This window comes from Silurus aristotelis (genome assembly GCF_946808225.1).
Source record: "Silurus aristotelis genome assembly, chromosome: 5".
NCBI lineage: Eukaryota > Metazoa > Chordata > Actinopteri > Siluriformes > Siluridae > Silurus > Silurus aristotelis.
Window position 1 is genome coordinate 6744427 of NC_139578.1, and position 24634 is coordinate 6769060.

Here is a 24634-nt window from a genome sequence, read left to right on the forward strand (position 1 = left end):
TGGCACGTGTGGTCCGATCCAACAGCTCAAATCTCAGAAGAAATTCATGCTGTTAATGTTAGATGGGTCAGGACTATTTTTGTCAGCTAAAGGCGACCATTTAATGCTATGCCTGATCAGTGTATATAGATGCTAATTAATAAAAAACCTTTACAATAGATATATTTTAATATATCAGCTATTAAGTTTCTAATTTGTTACAATTTATTGATTTATTTTACATTCCTACTGTATTACAGCATAGCAGTGATTGTGATAGTAACTCTAAGAAGTACAGGAACAGCCTCCTGTTTACATGTAGGAACGAAAGTTTCTGGTTTAAGTTTCCAGTAGGACGGTTTCAAAATAACGGCACGGGTGTCATCATGTTAGCCACTTGGCTAGCTAATCAGATTTCATAAAGCTGTACGTTATTGTAGATCCTTTAACATTTGCGGAATATTTTGGAAAAAAAATATTTTTAAATTACATTTTCTGCATTTGGTGTGGAGTTGCTTCTTTCCTGCGGGAGATTTCTGGGAGCTCGTGCTAAATGCTAACGGCGCTGTAACTTGCATGCGTTAGTGCTGAACAGGTAGGTTAGCCGGCTAGCTGTACCCGGCTGTTATATATATTCTTTTTTATTTTTGATAAATAATTGTAAAATAAATGACTAAATTGGAGCAAATGTGTTGATTGATTGCGCAAACTGAATATTTGTGCTGCGTGTTTAAGAGAGTTTTCGCAGCCCCGGTGCTTTTACTGTATTTATATCACACGATGATGCAATAGAAGTGTTGAGTGTTTTGACATCATGTCTAACACGTTCATTAAGCAGTAACACGTTACACCACATTCAGGTTTTCCATTTTTTTTTACTCATTTCAACATTTCACGGTGAGAAGTTTTTGTTTTGATCCTCAAAATGTGGGTAAACTGACCAGGTTCCATCAAAATGACTTGAATTTATGAATGACCGCAGTAAGTGTGGATGTTTTTACCCTGGCAGGGACTGAAGATGGAGCTGCAGGCGGTGCTGATGGCCGCTGGTGGTGGGTCGCGCATGATGGACCTCACCTACAACACCCCAAAGCCTTTACTACCTGTGGGAAACAAGCCACTCATCTGGTACCCTCTCAACCTGCTGGAGAGAGCCGGCTTTGAAGGTAAAAACCGACCAAACCATCACTCTGCATCTCCACTGCCTGATCATCAGTTATTGACTTGCTATTTTCATCCAGACACTAATAATTCACACCTATACTTATTCTTTGCTGTCAGACCTAATCACAGCGCTGTAACAGACTCATTGCAAGTTATCGCAAACGCTCGATTGCAGTTGTTGCTGCTAAGGGTGGTCCAACCAGTTATTAGGTTTAGGGGCAAACACTTTTTCACCCAGGGCCATGTAGTTTTGGATTTTATTTTCCCTCAATAATAAAAACCTTCATTTCAAATCTGCATGTTGTGTTCACTTGTGTATCTTTTTCTAATATTTAAATTAGTTTGATGATCTGAAACTTTTGGTGTGACAAACATTAAAAAGAAAAAGAAAAAAAAGCCAACACCTTTTCACACCACTGTATATATATATATATATATATATATATATATATATATATATATATATATATATATATATATATATATAATTACACACACACACACACACACACACACACTCCCTCTCTCCCACTCCCACTTTATTAGGTACACCTGTCCAACTGCTCGTTAACGCAAATTTCTAATCAGCCAATCACATGGCAGCAACTCAATGCATTTAGGCATGTAGACATGGTCAAGACGATCTGCTGCAGTTCAAACCGAGAGTCAGAATGGGGAAGAAAGGTGATTTAAGTGACTTTGAACGTGGCATGATTGTTGGTGCCAGGCGGGCTGGTCTGAGTATTTCAGAAACTGCTGATCTACTGAGAGTTTCACGCACAACCATCTCTAGGGTTTACAGAGAATGGTCCGAAAAAGAGAAAATATCCAGTGAGCGGCAGTTCTGTGGGCGCAAATGCCTTGTTGATGCCAGAGGTCAGAGGAGAATGGCCAGACTGGTTCGAGCTCGTTACAACTGAGGTATGCAGAAGAGCATCTCTGAACGCACAACACGTCGAACCTTGAGGCGGATGGACTACAGCAGCAGAAGACCACACCGGGTGCCACTCCTGACAGCTAAGAACAGGAAACTGAGGCTACAATTCGCACAGGCTCACCAAAATTGGAAAATAGAAGATTGGAAAAACGTTGCCTGGTCTGATGAGTCTCTATTTCTGCTGCAACATTTGGATGGTAGGGTCAGAATTTGGCATCAACAACATGAAAGCATGGATCCATCCTGCCTTGTATCAACAGTTCAGGCTGGTGGTGGTGGTGGTGTAATGGTGTGGGGGATATTTTCTTGACACACTTTGGGCCCATTAGTACCAATTGAGCATCATGTCAACGCCACAGCGTTCCTGAGTATTGTTGCTGACTATGTCCATCTCTTTATGACCACAGTGTATCCATCTTCTGATGGCTACTTCCAGCAGGATAACGCGCCATGTCATAAAGCGCAAATCATCTCAGACTGGTTTCTTGAACATGACAATGAGTTCACTGTACTCAAATGGCCTCCACAGTCACCAGATCTCAATCCAATAGCGCACCTTTGGGACGTGGTGGAACGGGAGATTCACATCATGAATGTGCAGCCGACAAATCTGCAGCAACTGCGTGATGCTATCATGTCAATATGGACCAAAATCTCTGAGGAATGTTTCCAGTACCTTGTTGAATCTATGTCACGAAGGATTAAGGCAGTTCTGAAGGCAAAAGGGGGTCCAACCTGGTACTAGTAAGGTGTACCTAATTAAGTGGCCGGTGAGTGTGAGTGTGTGTGTGTGTGTGAAACTTGATGAGGTTCTCTTGCTATGTATAGTCAGTACAGATTGTCCCAGAGTTACTATGGCGATAGCAAAAAAAAAAAAAATTGTAAAAATAATAAAAAGTTCGTGCAACAGCGTATGACGTACAATACGTCGGACGTGCCAGTGGGATGAGCGTAAGAAATTTCCCCACTGTGGGCTTAATAAAGGTATATCTTATCTCTTATCTCTCTCCCTGTGAGAGCCCCCTCTCTCGCTAGCAGCAATTTTAGTGAAAAAAAGCATGTCTTCCAAGCGCCCAAGTATGTCTCCTGCTTGTAGTGAAGAAAAGAAGAGGAAAGCCTAAAAAAATTATAAATCAGCATAAAGCAGGAAAGACTGTCGGAGTCATAGCACCATCTTCGACTTGATATTTTTGACTAACGATGGAGTCGTCGTAAAGTATCTCCATCATAAATATTGGACTTCCTGTATATAATTCAATTCATAATTATGCAGGTAACATGACTATAAAATGACAGTTTATGATGGATTTTATTGGCCTGGACAAGTAACAGAAGTAAAATGTGGAGTGAATCAGAACTTTGAGCCATTAAGCTTTTATATTTGATATATTATTTTTCTTTATTTTAACAGTGTTGTTTAGCAGAATTTTGAAAATGTAGTCAAATGAACTAATCTTAGGCACAGCTATGTAGGCTGGCAACTAACAAAAGGGATGTCCATAAATCTGTCTTTATAATAATAATAATAATTATTATTATTATTATTATTTAGCAGCAAGGGAGTGAGAACAACCTCAATGTCAATTCTAAACATAATTTGAGCTGTTTTCAATGGTTTCATGACTAAAAGAAAACCTTGGCTTTTACATTGAATAATAAATCAATGGGATTCAGTGTCTTGTATCGGATTTTGTCTAAAGTCCGAAGTGTCTCCACTATATGGACCAAAAATATTGGGACATCTGTGCACAAAGCCAGCTCCATGAAGATATGGCTTGTTATAGAGCCCTGGCCTCAACCCTATTGAACACCTTTGGGATGAATTGGAACACTGAGTGCACACCAGATCTCCTCACTAGACATCAATACCTGACTTTACTAACACCCTTTAAGCTGAATGAGCACCAATCTGTACAACCACCCGAGAAAAATTTAGCGAAACATCTTCCCAGAAGAGTGGAGGTTATTATAAAAGCAAATCGAGACTGAATGTGGAATGGGATGTTCAGAAAGTACATTAGAATCCCATGGCCATGTGTCCACAAACTTTTAACAGTTTACAGTAATCTCCCGCTTTACCGCAGTTCGAATCTCACGCCCAGGTTTATCACGGAATTGCATTTGCCACATAACTAACTTGTTTTAGAGTTTTGTGTTGAAATAATGAAATGTATGAATAAAAATATAATTATTAATTATAAAACAAAGTGAAATGTTAATACAGTACAGTACTGTATACATAAACTAGCATTTTAGTATTTACTGTATAATGTTTGTGTACCACAAAGTAGAAGAAATGTCCTGGTAACTGTCCAAATAATAAAATATTTGGTTCTTATTTAAAATAAATGGCCCAAAAGAATACTTTTGGACTTTCATACAAGTTTGACCAGCGCCATAAACCTGATTGGAAAATATTTAGATTTGACTTTAAACCAGTGATTACAATTAAATGTTCCAACAAAAGTGATAAATGTGTGTGTGTGTATATATATATATCTCTCAATATTTAAATATGACTGGTGATGAGTATTATAATACAAATATAATACTCAGAGAAATAACAGACATTAAGCATAGGCTTTATGGGTCCTGGGGAACAATGCCTTCGCCAATCATCATTGCAGTTTGTTAAATGGAGGCAGTGATGACAGAATAGACAAGTACGGTATATAAAAAATGTTTAGAGAACACCCACCATGCAAAGTCAAATATTTGGTCTGTAATTTGGAATGTCATTGCCTTAGGATGTATAGTGTGGTGCTTGATATATAGTATAAGACAGTTTAAGCAGCCCACACACTGCTATCATTTTTACCTCGTTGACTGACACCCAGAAGTGAGGGGCAAGTTTCTACCCGTATATGTTCGGAGAGACTGTATGGTGCCATCCATGTGCTGTGCCAAAGTCAAAACCCTAACAGTTTTAATAGCTATTTTAATTACCAACAGCCGCATTCAGAGTTGAGGAATTGATACTGTAAATTGTACACACCACCATTCAGACCTCTGGAGTAATTAAGGATTTGCATGTGTGGCACAGAGCCTTCTATAGTAATGTGTCTGTGATAAATGACATTATAAACACCATAGAGTTCATAAAGTGTCTTATTTACTCGTCTTTGAAAGTAGTCAGCTTATCTAGCAAAACGTGGACAAATCAGCTGAAACAAAGCTTTATACGAATTATATTATGTTCATTATTATAATACGTTATTTATTTACTATTTTTTATATATAAATAAATATAAAAAATGACAAATCATGAGAAACCATCATGAGAAACCATGTAGTCATGTGTAGTAGTAGAAATATTCATTTTAGCAATTTATTGGAAATGTACTAGACTCACTTATTTAAAAGTTCTCAGATTCACATGTATATACATCATGTATGCCATGTAGTGTTTAATTTAATAATGTTTGGGTTTGTGTTTTTTTTTTTGTTTTTTTGCTTTGTGTTGGGTGTCTAGACTCCTGTTTTTAAGAGCTAAGCACTAAATAGGTAGCATAGTATGGACAAAAAGTTTCAGAAACCTGTCCAAAATATGTATGTGCTTCTTTAATATCTTCTTTTCCATATATCTTCTCATTTCCACATGTAGTCCCTATTTGCCATTATAATAAACTCCATTCTCTGGACATTTGTGCTCATTCCACTACAAAAACTGAGAAATATCAAGAGCACCAGACAATATTTGGACTTAAAGTTTCCAGACAAATGACCATACGATTCATATGTGCTTTTCTGAACATCCCATTCCACATTCAGTCCCATTTGCTGTTTGAATAACCGCCACTCTTTTGGGAAGATGTTCCACTAGATTCACGAGTGTTGCGTAGATTTGTGTTCATTCAGCCACAGTTGTTAGTAAAGTCAGGTACTGATGTAGAGTGAGGAGGCCTGAGGTGCAGTGTTCCGGTTCATTCCAAAGGCGTTCAGTAGGTATGAGATCAGAGCTCGATAGCAAGCCACTCAAGATCTTCCACTCTAACCCATGTAAACTATGCTCACTTAATGGAGGACACAAGGGCATTGTCATGCTGGAACAGGTTTGGGTCTCCTAGTTGAAGCAAAGTGAATGGAAAATGAATGATACCACGTACAGAAACATCATATACATTTGATTGCCTCCAATTTTGTGGTTAAAGGTTGGGGAAGAACCACATATGGCTGGAAAAGTCAGGTGTCCAGTCTTTTTGTTTATGTAGTGTCCCTCCACTATATGACGTTTGCACGTTAGTGCAGATGTCAAGGAAATATTTTACCCCAAGGGCGATTTATTTTGAATACATTCACATTCTTACTGTGTTTTTCTTTTATTACATAGTTCATTCCCCAATTGCAGGAAAAGTTGATGATCAGAAGAGGTTGAACATTAGTTTTTTTTTTTAAACTCTCCTGCTAAATAACACACTGTTTTTTTTGTTTTTTTTTTGTTTGTTTTTTTTACTGGAACAATGCATCAGTAGTAGGGGTTCACGGTTCGGTACGTAACTCGACTTTCAAGTCACGGTTCGGTTCAATTTTGGTACGGTTAAAGGGAAGAAATGCAAAACATAAAATTGTCTCTTATTTTTATTACCACAGTTTATTATTATTAACATTTGTGATAAATTCTTTTTCATTTTTTTTACAATTTAAAATAAAATGCCTGCTTGGTTAAATAATATATATATAATATTTTATAAAAAATAAAAGAAATCAAATGAATGCAATACACTTTTATATTATATCAATTAAATTAATTATATTGGCAGAATTGGACTTAATTTAATAAAATGTAATAAATGGCAAAAATGTAATTAAATAGTTTCAATTTGTTAGACCCTAAGTGGGTAATACAGATGTGTATATTTAATATTTAATTTTTTAAACATATAATCTACTTAACTGAGCTACTTATTTCAGCATACTTTAACAAATACCTTTATTCTTTCCATCCTCCATTCGTTTACTCCCTCGATATGCAGAATTGTCAGGATTTATTCCTTTTAAGAGAAATTCTTGAAGCTGGACATAAAATGCTAAAGAATCAATAGCGCTAGTGTTTGCCGCTAACCAGAAAGGGGCTAGCGGCTAACACGAGTGCTAGGGGCTCAAGAGTCTTCTTTTTTTTTTTTTTACTTTCCATTTCTCTGCATGTTTTATCCTGCATATATCTATGTTTGTGACAAATGAATCTTAAATCCAGAGCGCTAGTATCAGTACCTGGTTAGCAGCTAACGCTAGCGCTATTGGTTTATTGTTGTGTATGTTTTCAAGTAAAAAGAAAAAATGCGCTAAATGTGCGAGGCGGAGAATAAACAAACTCGCGGTCCGCCACTTAATACGTTCCTGAGGAATTTCGGATTTGAACTATGTCCCGCACGTAAAAAGAAATGCATTCGGTACACATGCCTACCGAACCGGAAGCCCTGTACCGAAAAAATCTCGGTACACAAAAGTATCGTTACACCCCTAGTCATTAATAACGCTGAAAAATTTGATAAGGGGATGAATACTTATTCAAGGAACTGTGTAAAGTTCTATATAAATATTAATATGGTGTAAACAACATGAGCAATTTTCATTCAAAAATACCTCAATGATAAGGTTGTCTCAAAATACACATCAACAAGTCTGCCAGAATCCTATTTTATATCAATTTAAAATCATATCCATGCATTTGGCAGATACAGGACACTGTCCAGGCACACAGCAGAGCAGACAGTAGATCAGAACAATGCTTCACAGAGCAACAGCAGCTGACCCTTTATTCAGAACCCTGACCGCGGAGATAACGCTGCCTTCGTAAAAGATCACACAAAATTCTGTTGAGCTGTTGTAAATAGAGATACTTCAGCATGTCTTCTGACCCTTCTGGTGATCTGTGGGTTTCTCATGTCAGAATAATGTAACCTCTGCTTTTTTGGAGTCGAACCAGAGAACCTGTCATGTGAAAGCTTCCACAAGCTGGCAGGTTTAAATAGCTATTGGCTAAATCCGGTTTCAAAATTTCCAGACCATTTCAAACTGAAAAAGGAACGAAAGCATCGGATCCTAACGGTTTACTCTGGCGATAAACTGTTATGTTGATTCGGTCGCATGAAGCGTCAAGAATTTCCTGATTTAATGTCATATCAGAGACAGCTCGCACTAGGGGGAGTTATGAAGAAAGCAATACTGGCGCGGAGAGGAGCACCTGGTTATTCTCTTCCTGACTTCGACTCTCTTGATACCATCATGCGATGATCCAGGCCCACTGCGTGACCCAGTTCTACATGAACTAACCCTGAACGCTGTGCTGTTTCATCCCCCCCCCCCCCCCCAAAAAAAAAATCTGAATGACTTCCTGAGTTATAGAGAACTTACTAATGCTTAAATTTGCAGTGTATAGAGATTGCAGTGTAGAGGAAGGGGGGGGGGGGGGGTGTTTCGGGGTAAAAGAAAATCTTGTTTTTAAAGCCAAGCAGGGATAAAGAGGCATACATGCTTGCAGGCCGGGTTTTATGGTATTAATGATAATTAAATGTTTATTCTTTACACCTAGCTGATATTGACTAATCCCGCTCGTGGCGTTCTGCCTGGCCGGCAGCACAGAGCGTAGCTTTATTTGTAGCACAGTATGCACTGTTAAAAGCCAACAGTCCAGCCAAGCAAAGTCCTGCAATAGCTTCCACACACTACTAACTACAGTACGTAAGCAGCTTTGCGAGAAAAATGTTTTTGCACTTGAGCAGGATTCTAGGGACGGCTTTTTCAGTTGGCATGAGCACTGGGGCTTTTGGCGAGTAATTAACAATGAATGTATTTAAAATGTGTCGGAGCATTTATCTGATTAGCGCCAGCTCTGGACTTGCACTCTACATTGCAGAAATGATCGACGTTTAATATTACACCACTTTGTAAAATTCGTCTCGCGTCTATTGCTTTCGGGATTCATTTCTGTGAAGTATGTTCGGAAGTTCCTGGACTAAAGCTGTATCAAAACTAGAGGGTTAGGGGTTAGGGTGAGTTTCGACTACGGTGTAATTTAGGACCAGTGAAAGAAGGTATAGAAAAGTGGGGACTTGTAGCATTTTTCAACTACAAAATTATTAATAATGATAAAGACCAGCTCTCTTTTTTTTTTTTGCACCAGTCCATAACTAAACACAGTAATGTGCAATATCATATACCGTTATTTCCGGACTATTAAACGCACCCATATATAAGCCGCACCCACTGAATTTGACAAAGATTTTTATTTTAAACCTAAATAAGCCGCACCTGTCTACACTGAAACTAATGAACTTTACACACTCTTTAACGAAAGACTGTTACACGGGTGAAATATGTTGTGGCTCCTTTAAGAGCAGAGCGGCATTTTGGGAATAGCCTGCCGCCGCATTTTCGTCTTTTGGCGTCGTCGTGCGTTTAAAAATCGCCACCGGTGGAAGTTTTTTCTCCCGAAGACGTGCAGCTCAGAACACAGGTGAGGTGCGTTTTTTTTTTTTTTATTTCCGTTCGGAAATTTCATTGGTCTAATGTTATGGAGTCCAGTTTTTTGGATTGAAGTTTGTGAAACCGGGAAAAACCCAGGAAAAATCCATAAATTAGCCGCTTCGTTGTTTAAGCCACTGGGTTCAAAACGTGGGAAAAAAGTAGCGGCTTATAGTCCGAAAAATACATACACGTATACATATTATATGATTTACTTATTCGTTATTTCATATATTATACTATATATGCCATAATTCATTACTCGAAGCGGAAGAAAAAAACTGCGATACAAGTGCGGGAAATCGGGTATGCGGAAATGGTAAATTTTACATAAAACGTAATCTGCAGTCTGCGAAAGTAAATAAAATGGGAATTAAAAAAGCCGGTCAAAGGTTTTAAAGTTTTGAATTAGAAATGAAGATTTGTGTCAGAAGAATTTTAGTTTTCCTTTTTGTCTATTCTCATATTTGACATTGCGGGCCAAATCGCAGGTCACCACAGGCCAACTTTAGTTTAGGTGTCTCTGATTTATAGTCGTTGGTGGCTGCCTAAACAACTCGTGACGAAAAGCAAAGGCAAACGAAATGACTGAAGACAGGATTCGTGATTGTACCATTTTGGCACAAACTGAATATGTACGCTATTAAACAGTAATACCGTATTTTCCGGACTATAAGCCGATACTTTTTTCCCACTCTTTGAACCCTGCGGCTTAAACAACGAAGCGGCTAATTTATCGATATTTCCTGGGTTTTTCCCGGTTTCACAAACTTCAATCCAAAAACCTGAGCCCCATAACATTAGACCAATGAAATTGCCGAACGGGTTCAGGTGAACCAATGAAACTCTTTATATTAAATCAGATGCGCTCCCACTGAATCATAAATATGGATGAGGTTCCTCTGACGTTTGACCTGCCGCTCACTCGGACTGTCTACAGGAAATGCGAATCATTCGTCACGCTAAAAACAACCAGGCATGAAAACACACACTTCACCTGTGTTCTGAGCTGCACGGCATCGGGAGAAAAGCTTCACCAATGGTGATTTTTAAAAGCACGATGATACCAAAAGATAAACTCTCGAGAGAAATTGTTGTGAAAGGAAGGAGGAAGACAGTGACCAATAACTTTCTTGGTCGGCTACTGTTTAGATACAAGCCGTGTAACAGACACTGTCTTTCATTAAAGCCTGTGTAAAGTTCATTAGTTTCAGTGTAGACGGCTTATAGACAGGTGCGGCTTATTTATTTTCAAAATAAAAATCTTTGTAAAATTCAGGCTTATATTTGGGTGCGCTTAATAGTCCGGAAATTACGGTACATTTAAAATTCTATAACCTCATATTTCTGACTGGGAGCGTAAATCAATCTTGAATGTATTTCCTCCGAATCATGGTTACATTTATTTAGTGATCACATTTGCCCCTCATTTATTTTCCTTGGTTCATATGAATTGTTCCCAGGTGAATTCCTGCATGAATATTCCCATCTCCTATTAAAGAACGCTGAGACATACGTGCTTTGAATGGTCCAGTGTGTAATCGCTGCTATTCTGTCTGTCTCAGAGGTGATCGTGATCACCACAAAAGAAGTGCAGAAGGCACTGAGCGCAGAGCAGCGAGTGAAGCTGGACGTGAAGATGAAGCTGGACGTGGTGTGCATCCAGGAGGAAGCGGATATGGGGACCGCCGATGCCCTGCGACACATTCAGCAAAAGATCAAGGCAAGAACTTTGCACGCATTAACCTTCAGAACTGAATAATTAAAAACGCATTGCTTTCCCTAGACATCGTTTCAACGTGTATGTGTAAGGAATGAAACACTTGTGGAGGAAAAGTAGTCAAAAACAGTGTCGTGTGAAGCTGCAAGCACGCTGAAGAAATTCCTCTTATACAGCAACAGTCTGCCAATGCGAACTATTTATTACTTATTGAACAACGAAACATACTTTTGATCTGTTTATAGTTACGGTTAATGCTGTGGAACATCTGTTCCATAGAAACCGGGACATACCTTCTGTCCCGAAGAGCTTCCTGGGACAGAAAACATAAAGGAATTTTACAGCTTTTAACTGTTACAGTGTAAACTTGTCTGCAATAAAGGTTAGATAAACATGTCCTCACAGAGAACTTCACCATATCAACAAGTGCATAGGGATTCATTTTTATCACTGCATGTGGCGTATCTGCTGTACAGGGCTCTGTTTAATGTAACGTCTACATATTAAAGTATTAGGGCAAGTGCATTAATGTAAACCTGGGATTTAGGTTACAGTCTGCACTACTGTCAGACCTGCATTTCTAGAACGTTAGTCAACGCCTTTTTGACCATTCAGAATTAAGAACTCTTGCCATAAATGGTCAAGATTAAGTTCTTAATTATCACACCTAATACACATAGTAGAGGGAAAACCCCTAAAAAGAGGTCTGAGATGTCTGCTTTTAGGTGAGGATCTCCATACTTCCTTTTTTTTTTTTTTTTCTTTCTTTTTTTTTTTTTTTGTGTGTATGTAGAGTAGTGTGCACTGTAGCTGCTTTCAGGTTATCCTGCAACACTTTTCAAGTGGCTTGCTTCTGCCTTACCTTCATCATCATTCGTTCGAGGGTAGTAGTACTTTTCTCCAGGGATTTGCTTCAGTTCACTTTTTGGCTCATGGAACTTTCCATCTGCGTGATATCGAACCCTCACAGGGATGATTATGGTCTTACAGCTTTTTGCTGTAAATCTGTTGGTTCTGTGAACATTAGGAATCTTCTTTACCTCGATTGTGATTGCTACTTGTTGCATACATTTAAAAAAAATAAAATGTATTACTAATATTTATTATATATGATGTTTATACATGCATACATCAATAGATACATACATATTTTATATATCTATACCGTATTTCACAGAAGTGAGTAGACCTCCTCACGTTTCGGCAACTGTTTTAGTATCTTCTCAAGGGACAATACTATAGAAATGAAACTTGGATATATTTGAGTCAACGTGCAGAAATGAAAACTAACCCAACATACAGCCATTATTGTCTAAATAACTGCAACAAAAGTGAGTATAACAGCTGAACGTTGTGTAACGATGCACAGCATCTACTATTCATCATGTTCATGGTTTTGTCTGCTTGACAGGACCATACACATTTGGGTATCTTGTATTCGAGCAGTTACATTTTGTGCTTTGAGTACAATTCTCTCATACTGACCACTGGATGTTTAACATGGCACCTCATGGCAACAAACTCTCAGAGGATTTAAGAATTAGTATTGTTGCTCTCCACAAAGACGGCAGAGGCTATAAGAAGATCTGTAACACACTGAAACTGAGTTACAGTACAGTGGTCGGGGTCATACAGAGGTTTTCCCATACGGGTTCCACTCGGAACAGGCCTCGCAAAGGTCCATTAGAGAAGTTGAGTCCTCGTGCTGTGCGTCAGGTGCAGAAGCTGCTTTAAAAAACAGACACACGAGTGCTGAAGCATTGCTTTAGAGGATACAGAAGCAGAAGATCCGCTTGTCAGTGCTCAGACCGTAGACCACACACTCCAACAAGACGGTTTGCATGGCCGTCGTCCCAAAGGCAAACCTCCTGCAAATAGTATGCTGAAGTCAACCTGTCCCAGAGCATGACTTACTGGAACCATGTCCTGTGGTCTGATGAGACTGAACTTGTGTGGCCGAGTATGTTTCCAAACCTGAACCCTGTTGAGTACCTGTGGTGGGCAGAAGCGCCATGTGTCTAACATCCAGCACCATTGGCACTTTAAGGGTGTACTCATTTCTGTTGCCAGTTATTTTTAAAATAATGGCTGTATGTTGAGTATATATATAATATAATATAGACAGACATTATTTTACTGTAATAAGTAAAAAGATGCATGCACTAAAAATATAAAAAGAAAAGACACTTCTATATGGACAAACCTTTCCATATAGTGTATGAACATACGCCCAACAAGGGTATTGAAATACAAAAAAAAATAAATAATCAACCTCTTGTATATGGAAAAACCTTTGTAATAGCTATTTTTAAAACAGCACACTTTACAATTGTTAAAATATCGAAATAGTCTCTTGTGTACGCACTTCGTTTAGAAAGTATGTCAAGCCCACACTGATCTCTGAGTATCTGTGTACACGCCTCAAGCGCACACTCGGCAGAAAACTCGGTCGAAAAGCCAAATTACGGCGTTGATTCCTGGCATTTTCCTATTTTTCAATATATATATATATATATATATATATATATATATATATATATATATATATATATATATATATATATATATATATATATTTCTAATATTTGATCACTTTTTGCAAAAATAGTGTGAATCCACTCTATGCTTTGTTGTGTTTGATTTTGAATAAATCAATAAGGCATGTAATTGCAGCACTGGTGTTTTTAAACGTGCTCTCTTTCTTTTTGGTTCTTTCTTTGTTATTATTAGAATTGCTTTATTGCTCATACAAGAAACGGGTTCCAGTAATGCGACGGTGTCGAGTTTTAGTAAGTGTGTTGAAGGTTTAGCCAGATGGAGATCTCCATCGTTACGCTCAGGCTATAGGCTTTGGAAGTGAAAAAAATAGAATGTGTACATACTGTATAGTGATAAATGCAGTCTCGTAGGTGTGAACGTTACCGAGAATACGTGTAGACGTGTCGACTGGAAGCGGTTGACGGGTGTGTGTGGCCTCACCTGGCCACCACGTGACCGGCATGTGACTCCGCGATCCGTGACTTCACATGCTGCCCCATTTCACCTGCTGAAAACCTTCAGGAAGGCATGATTTCAGGACCCTCCAGTCCGCCTCGGGAATCCCAGACCTACGCGTGTGACGGTTACCACGTGAGCAGACGGGACAGGTGGTGTTTACTCGTGTGGGTTACAGTCATGTGTTATGAGTTATTAGAGAGTTCGAAAGTGTCATCACATCTGGGCCGGCCAGAATTTTTGTATTTTTGTATTTTTTATTTTCTCTGCTCTTGTCATTCCAGGATCAGGATAACATATCATTTATGTATGTGTGTGTCCTTAGGTCCATTTCATTTCTCGTCGTGCATGGCTTCCATGAAAATGTGGGAGTTTGGTGGGAGGGATGGTAAAAACATGTGCTCCTCACAGGAGATTAACTCCGCCATAATAAACCCTGATGCACTGGAAAAGGGAACGTTCCAGAAAAGGGCCTGCTCTAGCACGCTAGGCCACGCAGATGCGTTTATCGCTAATCCCGGGGAGAAAACCGAGAGATTAAATGCATTGAGTGGCAGAGGCGTCCACTGCACGAACAGTCCGTCGAGTGTTGAGAGACGGCAGCTGGCAGCAGGGGCTTCAAATCCCCGTTTATTTTGCGGACAATACGCTCAGCATTCTCGTCCTCCCTTAGCAAACAACACTCGTACAATGGGGGAATCTTTGACGGTGTTGTCGTTAAAGCGCTCTTTCATTAGCCAGTGTTTTGGTTCATAGTGATGCCTTGAGTCAATGTTTAGGCAGAAACGGAATAATCTTGTCTTCTGCAGATTTCTGCCAGGTCTTGTCAGGAATGGGGCCAGAGGTTTGTGTCATACACACGACGCGTGCAGATAAAAGCACGTTAGACGACCGTAGGTAAAAAAAAAAAAGCTGGCCGACGTTCTAATGTAGCTGATTGATATTTAATGCCCGTGTACATCCTTCACCTCGCATCGACGTGCTCTGCATCGCACGTTCATCCATTCATTTTCTGCTTTTTCACGCCCGTGTTCATCCGTTTCAGTGTTTCGTGCAACCGCTACATTAGGCGGCATCAGATGGCTCGTATTACTCACTTCAATACTGATATTGTTAATATTGTGTTGAGAATTACATCAGGAAACCGACATCTTTTCTAGAGCGTATCAACTACTTGACCTCAGATCAAAATAAGACCCTATGTGAGTGCGTTGACTCATATAGATGCAAGAAAATGCATGTTTTAAGGGGGGTATTAAAGGGGATCCAATGCTGTTTTATGCATTCTGAGTTATTAACACTGTTTAATAGTTCCCCCCCAAACATAAAATTGCTTTTTTTTTTATTTATTTTTTTTATTTGTGAACATTAACAGTTTACCCTTTTTTTTTTTTTTTTTTTTTTTTTTTTTACATTTTAAGTAATATGTCTGCTTAGTTTAAAAAAATTACAAATGTATACAAAAATTTTATTTAATAAATTAATTCAGTACACTTTTTTTTATAATACTTAGCACAAATTAAATTGATTGAAATTTAATAAATGGAAAAATGTCATTAAATTGTTTACATTTGTTAGACTCACTGTAGGTGATACAAAATAATTTATTTATTAATTTTTGCATTAAATATTGAATTTTTTAAAAGATATGTCCTACTTACCTGTTCTACCTTATTTAGTATAATGTTTCCATTAAAGAAACACACAAGCTATTTATTTTATTCAATGTATTTATTGACAAATTATTTAATTCCTTCCATCATTCATTCATTCATTCATTTATTCATTCACTCCCTTGATATGTGGAATTGTCAGAACTTTCTCCTTTTAAGATCAGATTTTTGTAAGGAATCCATATCGTTACGACTGTCGTAAAAAAGGTCAGCGATGAAGGGAAGTGGCAGCGATTTGGCGCATGCACAAAACAAACACTTGAGTTTTCGCACCTCGAATCGTCTTTTTAGTATAGTAACTAAACGAAGTATCGCCGAAAGGTTCTGTACGAATATGTGTACGTTACACCCTTACTATTAGAGTTTGATTCTCATCATGGCCAAAGTAAATAAAAAAATGATGAGTTCGGAATTCCTTATATGGGCATTTCCCCCGGGAAGCTCGTGTCAGACATGACAACCAGTGCGAGAGCAAGAGCACGTCCATCACCGCGCTTTATTCGCTTCCTGAAGTCGTCGGCAGACCTGCACAGGTCTTGCTCGAGAAGAATGTCTCCAAAGAAGTGTGTTTTTGTATGTTTAAGAAGGAGAACCTTGTTCAGTACCTTATAAACACGTCCTGCTTGTGGTCGTTGTTTCTACCGTTGTTCTTGACGTAAAATTTCAGACTCTGGGTACGATTACGGATCAAATACGTACGACTTGATCTGATTGCAAGCTATAGTCAATTTAAGACTGTTAAATTTTTTGGTTCCTAATTTATTTGTAGCGAAGTCGCAGCTCGCAGACGATCGCTGTGATTGTTTTTTTACATTTTATAACGATCCCCTCCCACCCACCCACCCACCCAATAATCCCAAACCAGAACAAAGGGACATTTGAAGAAGGTTGAAGAAAAAAAGAAAGAGAAACAAAACAAACAAACAAAAGGGGAATACATAAACGAAACAAATGATAATACAAAAACGACTTCTCCAGGGAACGTACATCGTTAAAGAAGGTAATAAATTGTCATCGTTTAAAAAAAAAAACCTTGCCTCCTGCCTCTGATACGATACTTGATTTTTTTTTCAAGTTTTAAAAAAAAGCTTAAATCTTTAAGCCGTACTGAAAGAGAAGGAGGTTGTAGGGAAGGTCTGAGATCATCTCCGCCGAGCAAGCAAAGATGCAAATGCGACAACACTACTTTGATCATGGGGTAGAAGTTGACGCTGAGATGAAACACCAAAAATGGCAATTAAAGGGCAGATGTCTAATTTGATTTAAAAAAAAAAACTTCAAAGACAATTTTAAAGAAGGAGTTTCAAAACTTCTGCAGTTTGAAACAGAGCGCAAACATATGACTGAGGTTACAGGGTGACAGTTTTTTATATGTCGGGAACGTTGGCAAATATCTTCTATTATTTAGTCTTAAAAAGATTAACCAGCACATGGTCCTGTCCAGCACATGGCGTGGAAGTGCATATTTTATCTAACACCCTGTCCCTGTAAACCATCCTCAAACTTCAGGTCTAATTCCTCTTCCCAAGCTCTGGTGATTTTTACTTTTTAAGAATTGAGATAAAAAGCTGAATCTTTCTTTTGGATCTGATTAAAAGTCTGTTCAGAAATATAAAGGACGCAGTTCTATATTGTGTATAAACTATATTATAGAGTAACTCTATAGTTACTCGAGATTAACATGAGATTGTCCAAAACGGGTCGTGTGTGTGTGTGTGTGTGTGTGTGTGTGTGTGTGTGTGTGTGTGTGTGTGTGTGTGTGTGTACTATATTATAATATAATATTTGTGTCTGTTAAAGCAATAAATGCTTTTTGCATTGTTTAGACTTGTTTAACTGTGACATTTGACACTTCGGTTTTGTGTATTTTTTTGTTTGTTTGTTTTGAAAGTGGAAAACAAATTATAAAACAATTATATAAAAGAAATAATTTTTTTTGCTCCAAATGTGCAATAATTATTTTATTTTAAGTTTCTTTTTTTTCCGACTATTTGGGATCATAGTGCTCTTGAACAACCTGGATATAAAATAACCGATCAACCATCAGTGCATAATCCATTCGCGGCTTCATCCAACATTCTGGCTTCACTCCGAAAAGTTCATATAAATTACTGTTTTTTTTTTTTTTTTTTTTAAAGCAGCAAGAAATTGACGGTAAATGGGAATCCGACACACGTCCTCTTCTTACAGCATTATACTACACACAAAATTCACAGATCCATGGCAGAACAAGTTTGTCTGCGATACATGAATATGTTGCTTTAGTCTGTATTATGTTCTTTATTATATGCAAAAAAAGGAGTTGACACTTTTTCCTAAAGAAAAGACCACCAATGGAATTCACTTTTACATCCGGGTTAGGATCATCAATTCGGAAATATTGTGCACTTTAGGGCATTCAACATATTTGGTACTGTAAGATACAGATTATGCAAATAAAAACATCTCTGATTAATGAGTCATTTTCTCATTAGAATCAGAATGCAGATTGCTCAGAAACAATAAAGAGACATTTTCTCTCTTTTTTTTTTTACTTTCAATATTAAGTTAAAAAAACAATTACTGAAACCATCAAAAATCACAATTGTTTAAAAAAAAAAAGAAAAAACCACACACACAACGTACAACAAACACAAGAAGTTAATTTTAGATTTCTTGAATTTAAATTTTTTGTTAACTTTTAAACCCCAAAAAAAAAAAAATAAATAAAAATAGTTAAATAAAAAAATGATCAAAACCTTGATGTATACTCACTATGTCAGGCTTTTAACAAGGCATATGGCAGAGAAATAAAAATCTATAATAGGAATACGTAAAACATTTTTTTCCTGTTCCAGGGATATGAGCAGTGTGTTTCTTATACAATGCTGTCATTTTTTTACCAAACCCTTTTTTTTTTTTTTTTTGTAAAGAAGGCACCAGAAGACAGAATATTCACTGTCTCAAACAAGCTATTTTTCCCCAGCATTGATTTTTGTTTTACTGTTCCTTCACTTGTTTCTCCACCCTCTTCCTCTCTCCTCTCCTTCTGGGTGGTCTCACCTGGCAGCGCCCCCCCCTGGGGGGGGAGGTTAGTCAGGCAGAACTACAGCAGTGTGTGGGTGGCCTGACCTCCTACCCCCTCTTTCCTCTCTTTCCCCATCCCCCTCTCTTCATTCCCTCGCTCTCCGAGTCACGTTCCGAGTCTCACAGCGGTGTTCCGAGTTTGAATGCTTCTAGTCTGTGATTCCTGCTGCCTTGCGTCCCCGTGACCAGGATGCAGCGTGTGGGACGCAGGCGCCCACAGGCATTCGGCCAGTTGTCGTGTCGTGGAGAAAAGAAAAATCCATGCCGTGTTAAGTGGTAGGTTCTGCTGTGACATTGATTAAGTGGACTCACATTTGTTGCATATTTGGGGGCTTTTTCTTTTTTTTTTGTCCACGTGTGTGCGCTCCCATGGGCAGATGTGATCGTATGGCATTTTTCATGCGCGCATTTTTCCCCTCCTGTCTTTCAGCACGTTGAAATTGTCGAATAAATAGAGCTTATAAGGCACCATCAATGTAAATGATGTATATTCGCAAGCGGAATATAAACTACACTGTGCCTCTGTAAACGGTGCCTGGGAATAGTTTGCTATAAAATGTATAAACACACACACAGCTGACAGGAGCACATTTTGTTCCAAAATGCAATTTCGGGGAAGAAAAATGAGCGATATGACCGCTTATGTAAGGAGTAACTTCTGTTTTAGGAAAATTGTGATTAATGTATATTTCATATATATTTGAATTCATAATTTTATCTGGTTATATTTATATTTAATGTTGATCACTTCTATGGCTCTGGTTATCACTTATAGGTTTTGTAAACAGTCATTCCCTCACCAGGTTTCCTTTTATCCTCATTCAAGTCGTTTGGAGCTGTTCTAGTCTCCGAAAAAGTGACTAATGGTTTTTTGATCCTGTTCTAACGTATGGAGGTTCTGCATTATGTTGCCAGATCATTTATACAATACAGTACATGCGGTTTTCTCCACGTTATAATACTTCATACTAAGGTGGGTGGTAGCTTAGGCTACGTCTCCACTGATCGGGAAAATACATTTGAAAACGGCGTTTTCGTCTAAAAACTCTTCAGTCAGCTCCCAAAATTTGCTCATCCACGCCAAAATGTCTCTGAACCACACATGCGCAAAATCGTTCATTTCCTTACCGGCTTTTTGAAATGTCGCTGCAACGGAAAAAATTAAATCCGTCCTCATTTCCGAAAGCCTCCGTCTCCCCAGTCCACACAGCGACACGAAAACGTCGCCGTCATATTCATCCTCTCTGGAGAGCGTTCCGAATAGCTACGTTTCCGCTGACATTAGTCGTTGTCAACAACTACGTTTCGAACATTAGTATTAGTGTGGACATGGCTTTAGTGGTTAATGCATGGGACTTTGGACCGCTTTAGATCTGAAGGTCATGAGTTCAAATCCAAGCCACATCGAGTTGCCCCTCCTGGGCATCTGCACTATAGCTGTGTATGAATGAGATTTTATTTTGATTTCTTTATTTTAATATTCGACGATTCAGGATGATGCTCAGTAGTTTATTAGTCAGCAATAATGAATAAAGTTTCATGCTCTGCTTCTTTAGCGGTTATGCTGATGTGCATGTTCTGTGGAAGACAAACACGGAGCACATTGTATCACTATGAGAACTTCTGCATATGGGAAAAAAAATAAAAATAAAAAAAAAACCCCGCTGCCTAGTGCTGTAGCTGTTTAGTTGAAGGCCCGAATAGTCAATCTTCTGTCCATCTTTATCTGTTGAGCATGTGTCCTCGGGTCGGCCGTGTGCCCGGAGAGAGAGAGAGAGAGAGAGAGAGAGAGAGAGAGAGAACCGGAGCTGAAGCGTCACGGCAGAGCCTCCCCAATGAGGCATGCAGCTCTCACAGAGCCAGGCGCTCTCTTACAGGCCCGCTTTTTTTTTTTGCCCCTCGCGCTCCCCCGGTTTATTTATCCACAGGCTCGAGATGGGCAGACCAGATGGGAACCAGACAACTTAAACAGAAACAATGGCAAAGGCGAGCACGATTTATCGCCGGGTTCCCCTCCGTTCCTGCGCTCGCTCACACATATACAAATATGCACGCGCAGATGAAGGCTCGGCCAGAGTGAAGTGTTTATGGAGGCGGCTCGACCCCCCACTCCTTCCCCGCAGCTTCCACGTCATCCGCGCCATACCGTTATAAACCCGACTCTTGTTGTGACTGTCGTCAAGAGAAATACAGGGGGGATTTTCATACGAGTCTTTTTACGAAGCGTTAGAACTGGCGTGGAAGGCGTTGAGCTGCTCTGCAGGCTCGAGGAGCTTCACGTCGCTCCTTACGGATACTGTACTATACTGTATGATTATTAGTGGTTAAGGCATTGGACTTTGGATCAGAAGGTCATGAGTCATGAGGAGGTCACACCCAAACTGCCACCCCTGGGCCCCTGAGCAAGACCCTTACCCCAGCTCAGTTATATGAATGAGATCAATGCTGTAAATGGAAGTCTCGAAGTCTTTAATTGCATGCTGTGTTCTGTAGTATATACATAGTAGTGTCTGAAAACTTGAATGACAAAAAAAAAAAAAAAAAAGAGCTGTCGCTCTTTCATCCTGATATTTTTTTTTTTTCACATTAGTTTCACTAAAATAAGGCCTACGTTGAGGAAAGCGTTCGAAAACACAAATCTTGTCCATGTATATAATAGAAGTCACTGGTATTGATTAACCAGGTAAAAACAATAATAAAAGAATACAAATTATAATTTCAAATACAATTTTCAGAATGTGTAAATTTGGATGGTTTATAGCCACCCAAACTAATATACTATGCGCGTTCACGTCGAACCGGGACTTTTGAGATTGTACACAGCGGTTAAGCTAATTCCCGGAAAGATTCCCGGCGTAAAAGGATTAGTCAGTACGCCTGATCCATCAGGAAACGTTTATCCCATTCAGATGTGTTATTGCGGCCAAGTGTCTAATCACCGTACTCTGTGTAGTACCGCCATGCTAGCGTCCATTTTTACACCTGCGAAATGTAAAGTCCCGGTTTGACTTGAACGCCACCGTGTTCAAACATGTCTTTTCATAAGGGTGAATTCCTTTCCTTTTACTGACATTTGATTGGTTTGATTATTGGACACTCGCCCGGACCGGACATTTAATAAATAGTAATATAATTATATAATAAAAGTGCTCCCTTTTAATCTTTCACTCGAGTAAAAAGACAAAAGTATTTGCCTTCAAATGCACTTAAGTATCCACAGTACCAGGATTTATTATGGCTATAATGCCATTTATGACACAAGACTCTTTGCTTAATCAACTCAGTTGATGTGAAAAGACTCTGTTACTCTCAGCCAGTGTTGTGCTCGTTATTAAGAAATAGTTACTAATTACTTCATTCAAAAAGTAACTGTTACTTTGTTGATTATTTACACCAAAAAGTAATGCGTTACTGTTAAAAGTACAGTAAAAACACAGATCAACACAAACTGAATATATCACAAGGATTTCTGAAATAAAGAACAAAACAAGCTGAATAATATATTCACAATCAAAAACTAAAGTGGCTTCTGCTGTTGTGTTGAGCTCCTAAAAATGTTCCTTTCACAGCTTAAGTATGAAAACTATCAACAATGTAGAACACAACAGCGGGTTAGCTTCTAGCTTCGTCGAGGCATGGAGTTCCTGGTGGAGCTTCAACAGATTGGAGTTGCTGTTTATCGCAGTAGATACGAGCTTCGAACCAGAAAGACACAGCTTACATTTGACAAAAAAATGTTTGTCTTTATACTCAACTAAAGTGAAATAATGAGCATATTTCCACTTTGAGAAACTCGTCTTACTCTCGCCTCGACTCGCCATTACTGCCGCACAGACCTGAATAAACGGAGACACGCCCACAGTGCATCTTCTTCGTGTTTACAGTGGTTCATCCACCAATCCTACAATGCGTCTTCTTCGTGTTTACAGTGGTTCATCCACCAATCCTACAATGCGTCTTCTTCGTGTTTACAGTGGTTCATCCACCAATCCTACAATGCGTCTTCTTCGTGTTTACAGTGGTTCATCCACCAATTCTACAATGCGTCTTCTTCGTGTTTACAGTGGTTCATCCACCAATTCTACAATGCGTCTTCTTCGTGTTTACAGTGGTTCATCCACCAATTCTACAATGCGTCTTCTTCGTGTTTACAGTGGTTCATCCACCAATTCTACAATGCGTCTTCTTCGTGTTTACAGTGGTTCATCCACCAATCCTACAATGCGTCTTCTTCGTGTTTACAGTGGTTCATCCACAAGTCCTACAATGCATCTCTACTGTAAACAGGTTAGGCTGTAGTCTACACTTCAGCCCAAATTCATTCATTTAACAAAGTAACGGGTAATGCACCATACGGTAACGGAGTAACTTTATTTAAAAAGTAATGCGTTACAGTATTAGTTACTGTCAAAAGTAACGCGTTATTGGCCAACACTGCTCTCAGCACACCAAACTTTTAATAGAATGATATCAATGAGTCAAACACTGATTCATATCTATTGCAATAAAGTACAGAAACGTGAATATTATAGTAACGAATTACATTTACTTCCTTACTGTCCACCACTGAGGAAAACCAATAACGATGCAAGAAGGGGCCGTCTCGTAGTTAAATCTCGTAGTAGTAAATCAGGAAGTGAATTTTTTTTAATCACACAGCAGACATTAGTGCCTTTCCTTCAAGATATAATTCTTCATGATACTATTATGGATTTATTAACCCTGGACGACCAAAATAGCCTTTGCTTGACCTATAAATAGTAGCTGTACCGTGTCCATTTCCATGCGTTATACACCAAGGCTGCTTTTACAAACTCTACAACAACAAAGAAATACAGTCCTGCAATCACACACAATCACTAAACGCAGATGTTTGCTTTCAGACGGACATCCTGGTGGTGAGCTGTGACCTGATTACTGACGTGGCGCTGCACGAGGTGGTGGATCTTTTCCGAGCCCACAATGCCACGCTCTCTATGCTCATGAGCAAAGTGCATGAATTCACTGAGACCGTCCCTGGGCAGAAAGGAAAGAAGAAAGCAGGTACTGTTACTCGTGCCTTATGATTGTGGGATTTTTTTTCCATTTTGGGAATTTCTATGTTCATAGTTATTGTATATTAATTGGATAATAATTTTTCCTACAAATACAAAATAATTTTTCGGTTACTAAATGTTTATAGGTGTGTTACGGTACACGTATTCGTGCCGAACCGTTCAAGTACAGGGCATTTAGTACGGTGCGCATGTGTACACCAAAACACTATTATAATTAATAATGAATAATTCCCTCACAAATGTATTTAATGGCGGACCACAAGTTTTCAGTGTCACTGTTTTTTTAGTTTTTTAAATATTTCTTACATTTTTTTTGTGTGTCAAACAAGCACTCACATTGCACACAAACTATTAAATAAAATTTTTCTATATAATACATTTTATTTAATCAATTTAATTTGTGCTAATTTAGTCGATTACACAATTTAATCAATATAATGATTATAATGACTTATATTTATAGATTTTCTTTTTGTAAAATATAAATTATTTTACATAAATATATATTTTTTAACCAAGCAAACATTTTATTAAAATTTTTTTTTAAATGTAATCTATTGAATAAAAATTTTCTATATAT

At 38.5% G+C, this 24634-nt stretch overlaps 1 protein-coding gene across 2 annotated transcripts in view; it reads left to right on the top strand.

Annotated features, from left to right (window-relative positions):
• Positions 1-317: 317 nt before the first annotated feature.
• Positions 318-24634, top strand: part of eif2b3 (eukaryotic translation initiation factor 2B, subunit 3 gamma) — a 51331-nt gene continuing 27014 nt past the window's right edge. Inside the window, exons 1-4 of one of the 2 annotated variants that reach the window (XM_083541795.1) lie at positions 318-876; positions 989-1145; positions 11110-11267; positions 23881-24040. In XM_083541795.1, coding sequence (XP_083397921.1) covers positions 998-1145; positions 11110-11267; positions 23881-24040 — 466 coding nt within the window. In that variant the 5' untranslated portion in view covers positions 318-876; positions 989-997. The remainder of the gene's footprint in view (positions 877-988; positions 1146-11109; positions 11268-23880; positions 24041-24634) is intronic. The other variant, XM_083541794.1, reaches the window with a different exon arrangement.